Raw genomic sequence first — 13,546 nt, 5'->3', positions numbered from 1 at the left:
GACTTCCTCCAATGGAAGAAAATTCCTTCCACTGGAAGAAGGGAAGCTTTGTATCAAACCTAGCTTCCCTCTGTGTTGTACCGGCACAGTGACTCATAAAACCATACTTCTACAGTCACATGTCTAATGTTATTGACCATTTTGCATTAGGCTAATCCTGTGAACCATTGGTCATCAGTGGCATCTGTATGCCACCATGGGCAGGTTAGCACTTAAACGCAAGTCATGGTTTGTTTAACGAATCAACCATAGGTTTCTCCACAGACAGAGCTATTCCCTAGGGAGTGTGGGGCCTAGAGCAAATCATACTCTCTGAATCCCCCAGTTGAGTTTCTCCACCTCTGCTCACAATTTATCTTTTGTCATTGTTTTAGCTCTCACCTCAGCTTGCATTTTTATTTTGCTGCTACTTTAGGAAAGCAGTGCTGGTAGAATCTTAAATGTGCACACACACACCTGGGATGGCCCTGCCCACAAATGATCCAACTATGGCTTGTTTCCCAAGAGTTCGGTTTCTTTTCCAGCTACTCTTGTCTTGTGTCTTTGTATCTTGGTGAAACATCTGGGGTGAAGTGGCTAAACCATCCATATTTGAGATCCATCTTGCATCTCACACAAAGCCATAGTTAAACTAAAGTTTGTAAACTGGCTACAAACCATAGTTTTGTATCATGTAGCTAGGAAAAGCTGCTGAGCAGGTTTCACGCATAACCCTAAGCTGGGGCGCCCCAATGTGGGTGGGTGGCACCCACAGATAACCCCCTTAGTGTCTGCTAATGCCCCCACGCCCTGCTGGGTTTGTATTTTCAAAAATTGAGGGGTTTTGACTTTTCTTAGAGGGGTTGTTTTTTGAAGGGTGTATCCTCTTTTTGTCTGTGTTTTATTCCTTTATAAAAGGGAATGAAGGTGTTTGGGTTGGTGTGATCGTCACCATTTTTTATTCCATAAAATGGATATTTTGTATTGCCGTGACAGTTTCTTCATTTTTCCAAATGTTTCCCCTTGCTAAGAAAGGTTGGGAGACCCTGCTATTCCATTACAGTTAACGTAATATTATTTTAATATGTAAGTAGTCTTGGAGGAATTTTTATATGGAAAGGCAACATATATATGTTTAAAATAAATTACTATTGAGCCATGGCTTTGCATTATGTGAAAACCAGAGCTCTAGTGTATTTTAATTCATATTCATATTTCTCTTTTTTTATCCCCCTATATATTGCTTGTCTGTGGGCATATTTTACCTAGCAGTGCACTCTCTTCCCTTCCCGAGACTTGCCTCATACTTTGTAGAACAGTGGTTTTAGACAGCTGTTTCAATATTTACTGAATGATGCGCTGCAAAATTGCAAATGGTTGAAGCTTCAGAATTACGCAGGAAGGAAAATCCAGCATTGTGTCTGCACTTGTTACATATTCAGAACTCACCTGAATAATAATAGGCTCAAGGAATACCAATGAGGCTCTGAGCCGTGCCTCCTAATCCTTCAGGAAGTTGCGTTACTGATTCTGTCAACTGTAATCGTGCTGTTTTCCAACTCTTTCAAAGCACATTACAGCAGAAAGGAACTAAATACCTAACAAGTTTCCACTTCCCAAAGCCTTGTTAATTGTATCTGTGCAATTATTCCTGCTAAACCTCCTGTTGCTACTGTTTTTGCCACTGTTATTCTGTGATACTGATGGCTTTGTGGGATCAAATTGTGCTGTGCTACATTTCTTATCTGTGTTGAGTATTCCCTCTTTTTCCATTTTCTTTTTATAGAAGCATTCTTAAAAGTGCTGTTAAAATACCTCTGTAGGCACGCCCTTGTTTTGGCATAGCATCCTGTTTAAACCTTTTGTAATATAATTCTTCTTTCAAAAGGATTTAATGAATCGTTTTAAGACATTCCATGAAAACAGAAAGAACTGAGGCATGAAATGTTTTTTTCTAATATATATGACAAAAAGGCAACCGAATGTAATTTTTACATGATCTTTGTTATTTTGTGGCATTTAATTTTTTTAACACCCAGATCTTTAAAAAAAATTGTGGAGAAAATATATTTTCAGTTTCTGTAAGACATTCCATTTTTAGTTTCTGATATTGCTCTATCTCTTATTGATTTCCTGGCAAATCATGGCTATCTAATTTTACCTGCCTTCTCATTGATTTCCAATAAGAATCTGGTCTCTTCATAAAGAATCAGGATAAGTTGCAACTCGGCTTCAAAATGATTGCAATTTAAAATAGTTTGTTACTCTTATACTTTTCAATAAAATAGTAATCATGTTTCAAAATGTAAAATCCAGAATACTGGTTTTATTGAAGTTTTACCAATGCCCAGTGAGGTTTGATACTCCAGAATGAATTGCTTTTATTGATCAGGTTTTTTTTGTAATCTAGCATATCTTTAAAAGCAGGAGTCATTTGGAAAAATATTTTCATATGTACTTTGATTTTTGTCTCATTGTAAGCTAGCCATCAGCATCTAGCAAGGTAACTGATGAGCTTGAAATATTTATTTTTTAGGAGGGTTGACTATTTTTTTTAAATTGCAATTCTTTTATTATACTTTTTTTTTTTTACCAGTGCCTGTGCATCAGCAAGCAAAGCAACAAATAACAGAGCAGGCTTGTGGATCTGAACCTGTCCTGTTCCACTGCATAAATGTAATTTTAATTCTTTGCAATTAGTTGAGTTCAGAGACAAAAATATGAGTCACTCTCTCATACGGAAGATGAAGACCATTTCTGAGTTTAAGGCTGTAATCAAATTCTTTATTCTCTTCTTGCGTAAATGTTAAGTTCATGCCCTTAATATTTCACAAAGCTTCACATATATTTAAGGTGTATATACTGACACAGATTGCCTGTGATACATTCTTCTTGATCTGAGGACTTTTTTTTCTACATTGCAAACCAAACATTTCACTGTATTGCAGAACGGGAAACCTAAAATGGTTGAAGGCAACTATTTGCCTTAACATACAGCAAGAGCAGTGAGAAATAGTTCAGGACAAAATGGATTCTCTGCAGTTTTGTATGGAGCTGATAGATGATCCCTTTAATCAACCAGAGCTGGGGGGGGGGAGGTTAATACTGCCTCTTCCTCCCCTCCCCCCCAGCCTTCCTGCATCATGTCATAGTAATTAATTTAATCCTGTTAGCATATTATGAAGAAGATATTAAACAATCAAATCTGTTTTATATTTATATTACTAGTATGAATGAACACTTTCCTTACAGATCAGCAACCAATACTGCAAAATCTTAGCAGTTTTTAATAGGCATTAATAAACTAACAAGAATGATAGAAAGCTATATAAATTCCCTATTACCCAGCCGTCTGATGCTGTTGTACAGATTTAGGCACATTTAAATCTACAGTAGCTAGCTATGATGCTGTGTATGGCCAGCAAGTAGTTATGTTATGTTTCTTTTCAAAAGTGAATACTTTATCACTTATGCATAATAAAATGATTAGGTATGTCCCTTCGAAAATGAATAAGAAGCCTGCTGTCTGCATTGGCTGTAATGGTGTCAATAACATTTATATGTTGGTCGAGTTCACTGTATCATGCAAAGACTGGATCCCGCAATCGCAATATATTGAAATTAGGAACGGAAGTATGTTTAGATTATTTTTTTGTGAATTACAATGAATTTCCAGAGGTGTAGAAGTGTGCTCCCACGGCAAGGGACATGACACAGGTGACTGCCATTACAGCAGTGTGGATAAATGTTAATTAATTATGACAATGTTGCTCCCGTCACCAAAGATGAATGAAAAACCCTGACCGGGAAAGCTTTGGGGGGAAAACAACCTCCAGCTCCATAAGGCAGGATGTGAAATGGCAAAGCCATAGATGTACTTTCAGTTTTATAACTTGACAAGAATGTCTGTGAGCAAAAAAAATAAAAATAAAGGAAGGAAGGGAAAAGGGGGGGGGAAGCTTGCTGGCTCTTTTAACCCTTCCATGTAATGACAGCAATTTGAAGGAACTTGAAAGCAATAAACGAGGAGCATTGTGCACTAGGCTCTCTTGTTCCACTTTGTGCCATAGCATGTCAGTACATTGTTAAAGTTAAGTGTATCCACATCCCCACGAGCTAATGAATACTTGGTAGTCTGTACTAATACTTTAGTGGATGCTGAACAAGTTTAGATGTTAAGCTTTTTAGGAAGAATGAATGATGGCTAATGATTATTTAATGACAGATCTCTGGACTGAAAGGCACTTAGCACTCAAAGTGTGCTGCAAAGCCTATTTCTCAGAGCTTCAGACAGGTTTATTTGGTCTCACCTTGAAGAGAACAGTGCTCTATTGATTTCATTGGTGTGGATTTAAACACGCCATTGGCTTAGAATAGCACCAACTATGCAGCAGAAAATCAGCACCTTAATCCTTGCGATTACTCGTAAGCTACTATGAAAACATTTGGTTCCAGCTGCTTGAAAAATGGAAGCAAATTTTTAGCTTTGAATGTTGCACTTTGTTTAAAGCAAGGCAGCGCTGTGTTGTGTGCTGTGATTAAAAGGAACAGATGAGGTCAACTGTTCTTTGACTGGATCCAAGAGCCAATGGTTTTAATCCCATATTTATCTGTTGCATATTCTGCTCCATCCCAAGATCTCTGTGCGAATTACACAAAAATTTAAAATTTCATATTAAAGGGGAAAGTAAAAACATTACAATCCTTTCTGCCAGCTATGATAATTTACTTAATATTTAGCCCAGCCTTTGAGTCTACATTCCCTACTAAACTGTAACCCTGCAGATTACTGTAACCTGTGCATATTCTCCCCCGTTTTCCGTTGTTTCCCCTATGTTGAATTTTAGACTGTAAATTCCTTGGGCACTTGCCAGTTTGATGCTTTATAAAAGCTCACACATCTTTAGTGCTATAAGAATAATACATATATAATTTATGGTATTTTTCTTAATTTTTGTGTGTGAATTGTATTAAAATTAGCTACCAATTTCTTGTTAGCCCCTTCTAGCTATTCACTCCAACACTCACATGGAATCCTTGTGAACATTGCAACTTCTGATGTGGGAGATTCATTATGCCCAGTTGGGAAGTCGACAGCTTTTGTAGTCAAGGCTTACGGACAGGACAATACGTGCCCAGGGAAACTGTTTAGGGGCCAAGAAGGTACAGAATGAATAATATTTTTAAGCCCCATAAAGTTCGAGAAGGGACGTCTGCTTGCTGTCAGCTCAGCTTAAAGTTTGTAGTCTGATGGTGATCAGACACGATGCTAATCAAAATACTCCAGTAAAGGGCGAACTCCAGCAAATTTCATTGAATGCAGTAAGACATTTAGTGCATATCTAGGAAAAGGAAAACTCTGATCCGAAACCTCCGCTGCCTTGCAGGACATCTTCAGCAGAAGAAGACATTAAGGAGTAAACCCTACACAAATCCGGAGTAAAGTCCCTAGGATGGTACCTTGTATGCCTCCTTCCAGAAACTCCTGCAGCCCAGCTGATGACAAACGTATTGCTCTGTTTTCCTTTTGACCATTTCAGCAAGGCCAAGAGGGAGGTCTTGTTATCTAGGCAGCCCAGGACCGCCACAAACACTTTCCAGGCTTGCACAATAGGGAGGTCACTTAGTTGCTGCTAACTTCACCCTCAGAGGTGCACTCCATTGTCTCTTGAGACAGATGGATGCCAACAAGAATGACAAGATGATGATGACAATAATACTCAACTACCTTACAAGGTTGTTGTCAGGAGTGTGTACATACACATGTGCTGGATAAACGTTAAGGTAGTATTATTCTTTTTACCAAGTCATTCCCCTTAAATTGCTTGTTGCTCTATTTCTTTCGTTTCGTTTTAATTGCTGCTTTTCTCTTTTGCCGTTTGTGCTCTTACATTGCTCTGTGAGCCACCCTGGAAGTTCTGTGATTGGATCAGAACTCATGGGATTTCATGTTTTAAATAAACGGAAGTTCATTACTGCTTAATTTCTTCACAGTCTAAACTGCATAACAGTCTTCACTGTGTTCAACATTTGATGCACTGTGTCAGTTCTTTGAGCTCATGTGGAAATTCTTGAAGAAATATAATATGTTAAGGCAGTTAATATCAACAGAAGAGATTTTGTGGGTGGAATACGGGATATGCAGCAAAGCAGAAATGTTTGTGCCGGAGAGTGAGAGAGAGAGGCAGGGAAAGAGAGGCATAGTTGCAATCAATGTTTTGCACATCCTGAGGTGCATTTGAAATTTTTATAAGTACTGTTTGGTGCTCTTCATTCAAGGCACATATAGCTGATGGCCAAGTGTAGTTCTGCCTCAAAAGTGGCACAACGGGAATTTTAACACCTCACAGATGACAACACAGTAAACTTCCAATAGCTCAGATCAGTAGATGGTGCCATATCTACATGAATAATTAAAGGACAAATAGCAATGCCTGAATATTACAGTTAATGTACCGCATCACTGACGAGCTTTTCTGCATTTAGCGCCTCGTCTCATAGTTCCTAGTTCAACAGTGATCGAGACTGAAGAAGGATTTTTTCTGAAGGACTGAAACTTGCATTGACCCCAATTTACAGAGATGTGGGGTCCAGCAGAAAGTCCATTCAGTTTTGCAAGGAATAGGAAGAAACCAAATAAATTAACTAGGATTAAATTGTAGAGAGAATATCCAGAGTGTTCCCAACTTGGTTGACTGTTAAGAACCATCGCTTAAAACCACCAGACAGCAAAGAATAAAATGCTGAAACAGTAAAGCATATCAAGCAATGGCAGCTGCGTAAAGCCAAAGTCAGGAGAGTAAAAAGACAAAACACTAGTCAACTGGGCAAATGGTCTTTACGGCAGAACTTAAGTGGTGCCAAATGAGCCTCTCTAGAACGGGCTTTCCATTGTTCAGCACACCTTATAGGCAGCCCTATATATGAGGCATTACAGTAGTCCAAACAAGATGTTATCAGAGCATGAATAATATGGCTGGTTTATCTCTTAAGGCAGGCGCATGTCCAAAGTCCGTTTTGGGGGCCTAATCTGGCCTGCCAGTTGGTTTAATCCGGCCCCAGTGGCAGTTTATTTCCTGGGGTAAAATCCTTTTAAAAAAGCTCAAGAACGTCAACCCTAACAAAAGCACAGTAACTTCAATCCTTAAAAAGCTCAAGAATTTTGGAGTAAAATCATAAAAACGCTCAACAACTTCAATCCTAAAAAAAGGTCAACAACTTTTGGTTGGCTCTTTGGTCAGCCCTCACGGCCCTTCACTTCATCAAATCTGGCCCTCTTTGAAAAAACTTTGGACACCACTGTAAGGGATGCAGTTGTGTCATGGGGTATGAAAGGGTCAGAGGATCAGTAAATTCTGTGGACTGGAAGCAAAGAACTCACCTGCTCAGAATTCCAAGACATATTTCTATAATAATAAATTGGTATGGCATTTACCCCTCCGAGTTTTTAATACCTAATACAATAAAAGAGTACCGTCATGTGCCTAATAGCCGATATAAAGTATCTGGGGGTAGTCCATCTCCCATAAAATAGCCTTTAGCCTTAATTCAAATCCATTGATTCCTGTTCCAGTTAAACCTGTAGAACTTAATATGTCTTTTAATCCTTTTATTGTAAGATAGGATAAAATTAATTTTACACTAGGACTGTGCAAAGCCAATTAACATGATCTTTAGAGTTATTTAGTAAAGTGCTTCAAACTGCTAAATTTATCCTGACCTCTTGGTTGCACTCCCTGACTGCTTTTTAAATGAAGTAATCAATATCTTGCAACCTTTTAAACAGCTTAAACTTTTTTCAGATTTTTTTTAACCTATATTTTATTTAAACAGATTAGGGATGACAAATATACAGCTACAGTTGTCGACCTGTAGGGTTGTTGTCTTTTTTGGTTTTTGTACTCGGTCAGTGTGCATGGAAACGTTTGTAAATGTGGAGTCAAAATGTCCGTTTTGCAAATAATGAAGAAATCTGTCACTTCCATTTACTTAGTGCATAGAAAGTGTGCTATCTCTACAACTTAAATGCAGAAACCTTCCTTCTTCCCCAGCGTAGCTTCTCCCCCCCCCCTCATAGGGCTATTTGAGGTTATTAATTTTCTCACCGTGATAGGGTGATCAACCGTCCTGTCAAGAAAATGGATCTCTGTGTCACCCTTTAGCATGATTAAATGGAGGCACATCACTGTGAGAAAATACCAAATTTTCACGAGACAAATGAAACTTGTAGCGAGGACAACTTTTATAGACATTATTTCATTTTAAAATCTCCCATTTGGCTGTCAGTTTATTTGTTGGGAAGGGTTGCCATTAATTGCATGTTCCTCCTAATAACTCAAAAGACCAGTTTCACACCTAAATCTCTTACACAGAACAAAATGTCAGCTTGTGTCCTCTAGTGAACATATCTCGGTTTACGTAAATCGAGCCGCTAATTAGTTTCCCCAAACTCTTTGTCCCAATCCACTTCCACTGCTCTTTCTGGTCCCAATCCACTTCCGCTGCTCTTTCTGGCACTAAAAGGCTTGCAGCTTTTAAGCCTGGCTGCAGAACGTTGAAATCTCTTGAAAGGGGGTCGGAAGCCTCAAAGTGCTTTCAGGCGGGCGCTTCTTGTGAAAGAAACACATCCGTAGAGCAGAACTGGGAAAGGCAGTCAACACGTTGATATGTTTCCCCTTTGCTTCTTGAGGTTTTAAAATAGGGTTGGCTTACTAAAGCTCGACTCTCCATAAAGAAGCATTTGGTCCTAAATGAATCCCGATAAAATGAAGGGTTAACTTGAGCTTGCTTTAATCAAACAAAAGGAAGAGCCAGCAAGGGGGCTCCTCTCTCCCTTTTTGTTTTTTGAGGGGGGGGGGAGTTTGTGCCAAGTGCCCCTGTTGTTTAATTTCCTACTGGAAGCAGCACATGTGTGGGGCTTTCTCTCTCTCTCCCCCCAACACAATTCTTTTCTTTAAACAGTGGCCATTGCAGAGGCTGAGTGGTTGGGGTCAATGCCTTGCCTATTGATCAGTATCCCTGCAGTCCCCCAGCTCCAGCATCTGCTTCATTGGCTTCTTTCAGTGCTTGCTTCAGTACATTAGAATAGAAATCCATAACCAGAGCTGTGCTCATCCGAGCAGGGGAAGAAACTAAATTAAATGGTATAAAACAATCTTGGATCAGGAGTTTGTGCCAATTCATCTTGATCTAAGATGTCACACCGGGCTCTCTGTCTGAGCACCTGGGCTAGAGGCAGCCATAGTGAAAATAGATGGAGCTGCGATCATTCATTTGTCAGCTAAGGAGCTCGGCAGCGGTTAGCAATTCCCTTCTGCAGAGGTCAGCTGACAGAACAATCAGTGCAACTGCAGAATGGAGCTTTCCTTTGAACTATTGTTATGGAGCATGCTTCTTGGGGTGGGGGGCGGGGGGGCGGGAAGGGAGGGGGAACGTGGTGGTTTCCTTCCAGATCATTGTGCTCTGAGTGAAGCGAATTAAAAAATGGATCTGCCTAGGCAGACCCCGGTTGCGGTTTGTGTTGCGTTTAACGGTAGTGATTATATATACAAATTGCAGGTGATTAAAATGGTTACGTATCACTTAGCGTGGAGTCCATTTTCATCTTTCTTTTTCCATACAAGGTGACTATTGATTTTTTTTTTAAAGCTCCTTTCCTTCTCATTGTTAAAGATCACCCCCCACCCACTCCTTTGGGTGTAAAACTATCAGAGCTAGAGCTGAACTGGGAATCAGTTTTCTTAACAGAGGTTCCAATGCTCTTTTTTCCTTTTCTTTTAAAAGAGAGCGAGAGAATTCATTTGCTGCAGTTTGGCATACTGTAGCAGAGCTTTTATTATTATTATTAATTCTCACTTTGTTAATCCCCAGACCTTGTAATTCTGTCTGTGAGTACCAAGTGGTCTCCTCTGACTTCTCTCAGAAGAGATTTAACATCACAGTGTAGCAGGGAAGGGTGAGACTTTTACTACATTGACTCTAATATACACAAGTCTGTTTCCTGGTACATTGAAGAAGTCATAACTATATCTCAAAATGCAGTTGAAGCAATGGTTGATATGCAAGCCATAGTCACAAGTGGACCCATTAAAATCAGTGGACTTTTCCATTAATTTTTAAGTTTTGTAAATGCAGCCCTGCATGCTTATAATTATGTGTTATTTCTTTAAGGCATCTCTCATCTTTCTCTTTAGCTGAAAAGGCTCCCAAAGCAGCATACAAAAACCAGTACATTACCTGCCTTCTGGTGTACAGCCTAAATGGCATGAAACAGGAGGAAAAAGTTATGGGGAGGTAGAAGAGGGAAGAACAAGCTTAGAACATCCTTTCTTAAAGTTACAGTTCTTATAAAGACCACCTGGGGTGCAGACAGTTCAGATAGCCTGCTAGTATTGCTGTGTTGTTCCTATTCCTTTGCCTACTGCATTCTTGCATTATTTCATCCACTAATGTAAACTGCTTTAGGGTCTGCATCTTTGACTTACAGTAAGACCCAGAAGCCATGTAAAGTAAGTGTTTTAAGGCAGCAAGGGATTGCGTGTTCCAACCCTTCTGTGACCTTGACCCCTAGGCCAGTGAAACTTAATGCAAGGGAGAGGGAACTTTTCCAGTTGGGCAACTGTCTAGCCTTTCTTGATATAAATGCCTCCCAGCATTTATAATGTGCTGCCATAACAGAGTGCGGGAAAACATAAATCCATATATCTAGTTACAGGTAGGTAGCCATGTTGGTCTGCCGTAGTCGAAACAAAATAAAAAAATCCTTCCAGTAGCACTTTAGAGACCAACTAAGTTTGTCATTGGTATGAGCTTTCGTATGCATGCACGCTTCTTCAGATACCTTCAGACACCAAATCCATATACTTCATTTGGTGAAACAACTATTTGGCTTTTCGAAGACATCTGAAGGCAGCTCTGCCCAGGGAAACGTTTTTAATATTTTGTTGGGAGCCACCCAGAGTGACTGGGGCAAGGTGGTGGTGGTGGTGGTGGTGGTGGTGATGATGATGATGATGATGATGAAGAAGAATTTATTATATGTACCGTACAATAAAACACAATACATTTAAATATTCCCTATACATGGCTGCCTTCAGATGTCTTCAAAAAGTCATATAGTTACCGTATTTATCTTCTTGACTCTGATGGGAGGGTGTTCCACAGGTGGGCACCACTAGCAAAAAGGCCCTTTGCCTGGTTCCCTGTAAATTCACTTCTCACAGTGAGGAAACCACCAAAAGGCCTTTGGAGCTGGAACTCAGTGTCTGGGCTGAACGATGGAGACGTTCCTTCAGGTATACAATGCCGAGGCCGTTTAGGGCAGGCACCCCCAAACTTTGGCCCTCCAGATGTTTTGGACTACAATTCCCATCTTCCCCAACCACTGGTCCTGTTAGCTAGGGATCATGGGAGTTGTAGGCCAAAAACATCTGGAGGGCCAAACTTTGGGGATGCCTGGTTTAGGGCTTTGAAGATCAGCACCAACACTTTGAACTGTGCTTGGAAACATACTGGGAGCCAATGTAGATCCTTTAGGACCAGTGTTTATATGGTCCTGGCTGCCACTCCCAGGCACCAGTCTAACTGTTGCATACTGGATTAGGATTCCTGTTAGCATATGAGAGATGTCCACTATCTGCAGCTTCCAGAAACAGTTGAGGATATTTTTGTTCCGACATGTTTTGCCAGGTAGGTAAATAAGTCTTTGCTATTTTGTATGGTTTCAGTCTTGTTTCAAATGTATTTTCTGTTTTTTTTAAAAAATGTTTTCAATTGTTTTTTTATTATATATCACCTTAAGACAACTGTTGGAGCACCACCATAGAGAAAGACCTATACCATGTGTTTCATTGGTTGCACAGCAAGTTTTAGGAGAACAAGGCAGTGACTACTACACCACTTTTTTTAAAAAAAATAAATAGTAAAAGGAGTCAAAAGCTGTGTATTTAAATTCCTTGCACAGTGAAAGGACCACCAGAGTTGCTGGAGTTAGAACAGTTTATGAACCACGTGTCCTAATGCTTTTTGTGTTGTTTTTCAGGCCCCCTGTCTGGATTTCCGCAAATGAAAAAAATAACTATGTCGTACGAAGAGAGGCGAAAGCAAGCTACTGCTATAGTTCTGCTAGGAGTAATTGGGGCAGAGTTTGGAGCAGAAATTGAACCTCCGAAGTTGCTGACCAGGCCGCGCAGCTCTAGCCAAATTCCCGAAGGGTTTGGTTCAACGAGTGCTGGATCCAACTATTCTTTGGCGAGGCATACTTGTAAGTTTCTCTCTGTCCACTCCCCCTTGACGCAAGCTGTATAGCGAAATGTGTAGTGCTATTATATTCTGTTATGTGGCCCATTTCAGTAACAATGGGAAAGCCTGGCTTCCTGCCATGAGAACCAAGATGCAGAGAGCCACTGGTTCACACACACTCCACCACCCCTCTCCTCCTTCATGCACCAGAGGACAAAATCCAAAACGGAAGCTTTTGATTTTAAAACTATTTCATCCCAAGGAACTTCCAAGGGTTCTGAAGGGCCGCAGGTCTAAGACACGTTTTAATGATCATAGCCTCATATATATGTGTGTGCATATCTGGGAGCTGTTGAAAACCTATCTTTGCTACCCAAACACAGGATCTATTCACATGCTCTTAGTACTCTTAGAACTGATCCAGGAAGACCACTCTAAAATGCCTTAAAAACAACAGCAACAAGTCCCCCCCCCCACCTAAATTTGTCCCTAGTTTGTCGCCATTAGCTCAGGCAGCACTGTCTTTTCTGGACTATCCCTCCTTTTGTTCATTTACCCCTCCCATGTTTTCATGGAATGCTTTCATGTCCTTTTTTGCAGCAATTTTTTCGTGTCCTTTTTCTGCAGCTCTCACTTTGCTCCTTTTATCCTTGGGGGGGGGGGCTGGATCAAAAATTTACAATCCCACTTTTCTTTACTAGCGATGTCTTAATAGCAAAACTGAAATGTAAAGTTAATTATTCACAAATGCCTTGGGTGGCCATCGAAACCTCAGAGAAGTTACTCATTTTTTTTTATTCCCCTAGTTTATGAATATTGTAGGTGATTTCCAGAAGGGTTCCACAAACCAGTGGCCTTGGATGAATTCCTAGAGGTTACAGTAATACTGTTTCATTGCATTGAATCTAATAAGGCTGAGTGCTCTCGGGTCTTGGGTATACTTTCTTTCCAGATATACCTTTGTCTCATGCTTAATTCTTAATGCAGACACCACTTAGCTGAGTTTAAATCCAGCATTGCAATTCTAATCCTTCTGTGTTCTTTGTATGGGCCACACTGTACCCATGACTGCCACACCTCCCTTCTTCCCATTGTCAATAAGTAAAGGTGAAAGGTAGGATGGGAACAACTGTTTATAAAGGCTGTTTCACTGGAAAGTCTTCACTCTGCTTTGTCATCATATTCTGTGCACTCTCACATTCATCCCATGAATATTAATATTTTTAAAAATCTGAAGTGGGAATCATAACTTATAATCATAACTGTTATGGTTTTCAAAAATATAATATATGGCCTGGCCTCTTGGAAATTTTTTTTATTTTACTTT

At 40.0% G+C, this 13,546-nt stretch overlaps 1 protein-coding gene across 5 annotated transcripts in view; it reads left to right on the top strand.

The window, feature by feature from the left end:
• Positions 1-13,546, top strand: part of WDR7 (WD repeat domain 7) — a 213,457-nt gene that overhangs the window by 110,488 nt on the left and 89,423 nt on the right. For all 5 annotated transcript variants that reach the window (XM_060280352.2, XM_060280350.2, XM_060280349.2 and 2 more), the window contains one exon: positions 12,020-12,241. In XM_060280352.2, coding sequence (XP_060136335.1) covers positions 12,020-12,241 — 222 coding nt within the window. The remainder of the gene's footprint in view (positions 1-12,019; positions 12,242-13,546) is intronic.

The sequence above is a fragment of the Zootoca vivipara genome, chromosome 10 (assembly GCF_965207765.1).
Source record: "Zootoca vivipara chromosome 10, rZooViv2.hap1.1, whole genome shotgun sequence".
In the NCBI taxonomy this organism is placed as follows: Eukaryota; Metazoa; Chordata; class Lepidosauria; order Squamata; family Lacertidae; genus Zootoca; species Zootoca vivipara.
Note: the sequence above shows the minus strand (reverse complement) of the source record. Positions and strands in the feature narration are given on the sequence as shown.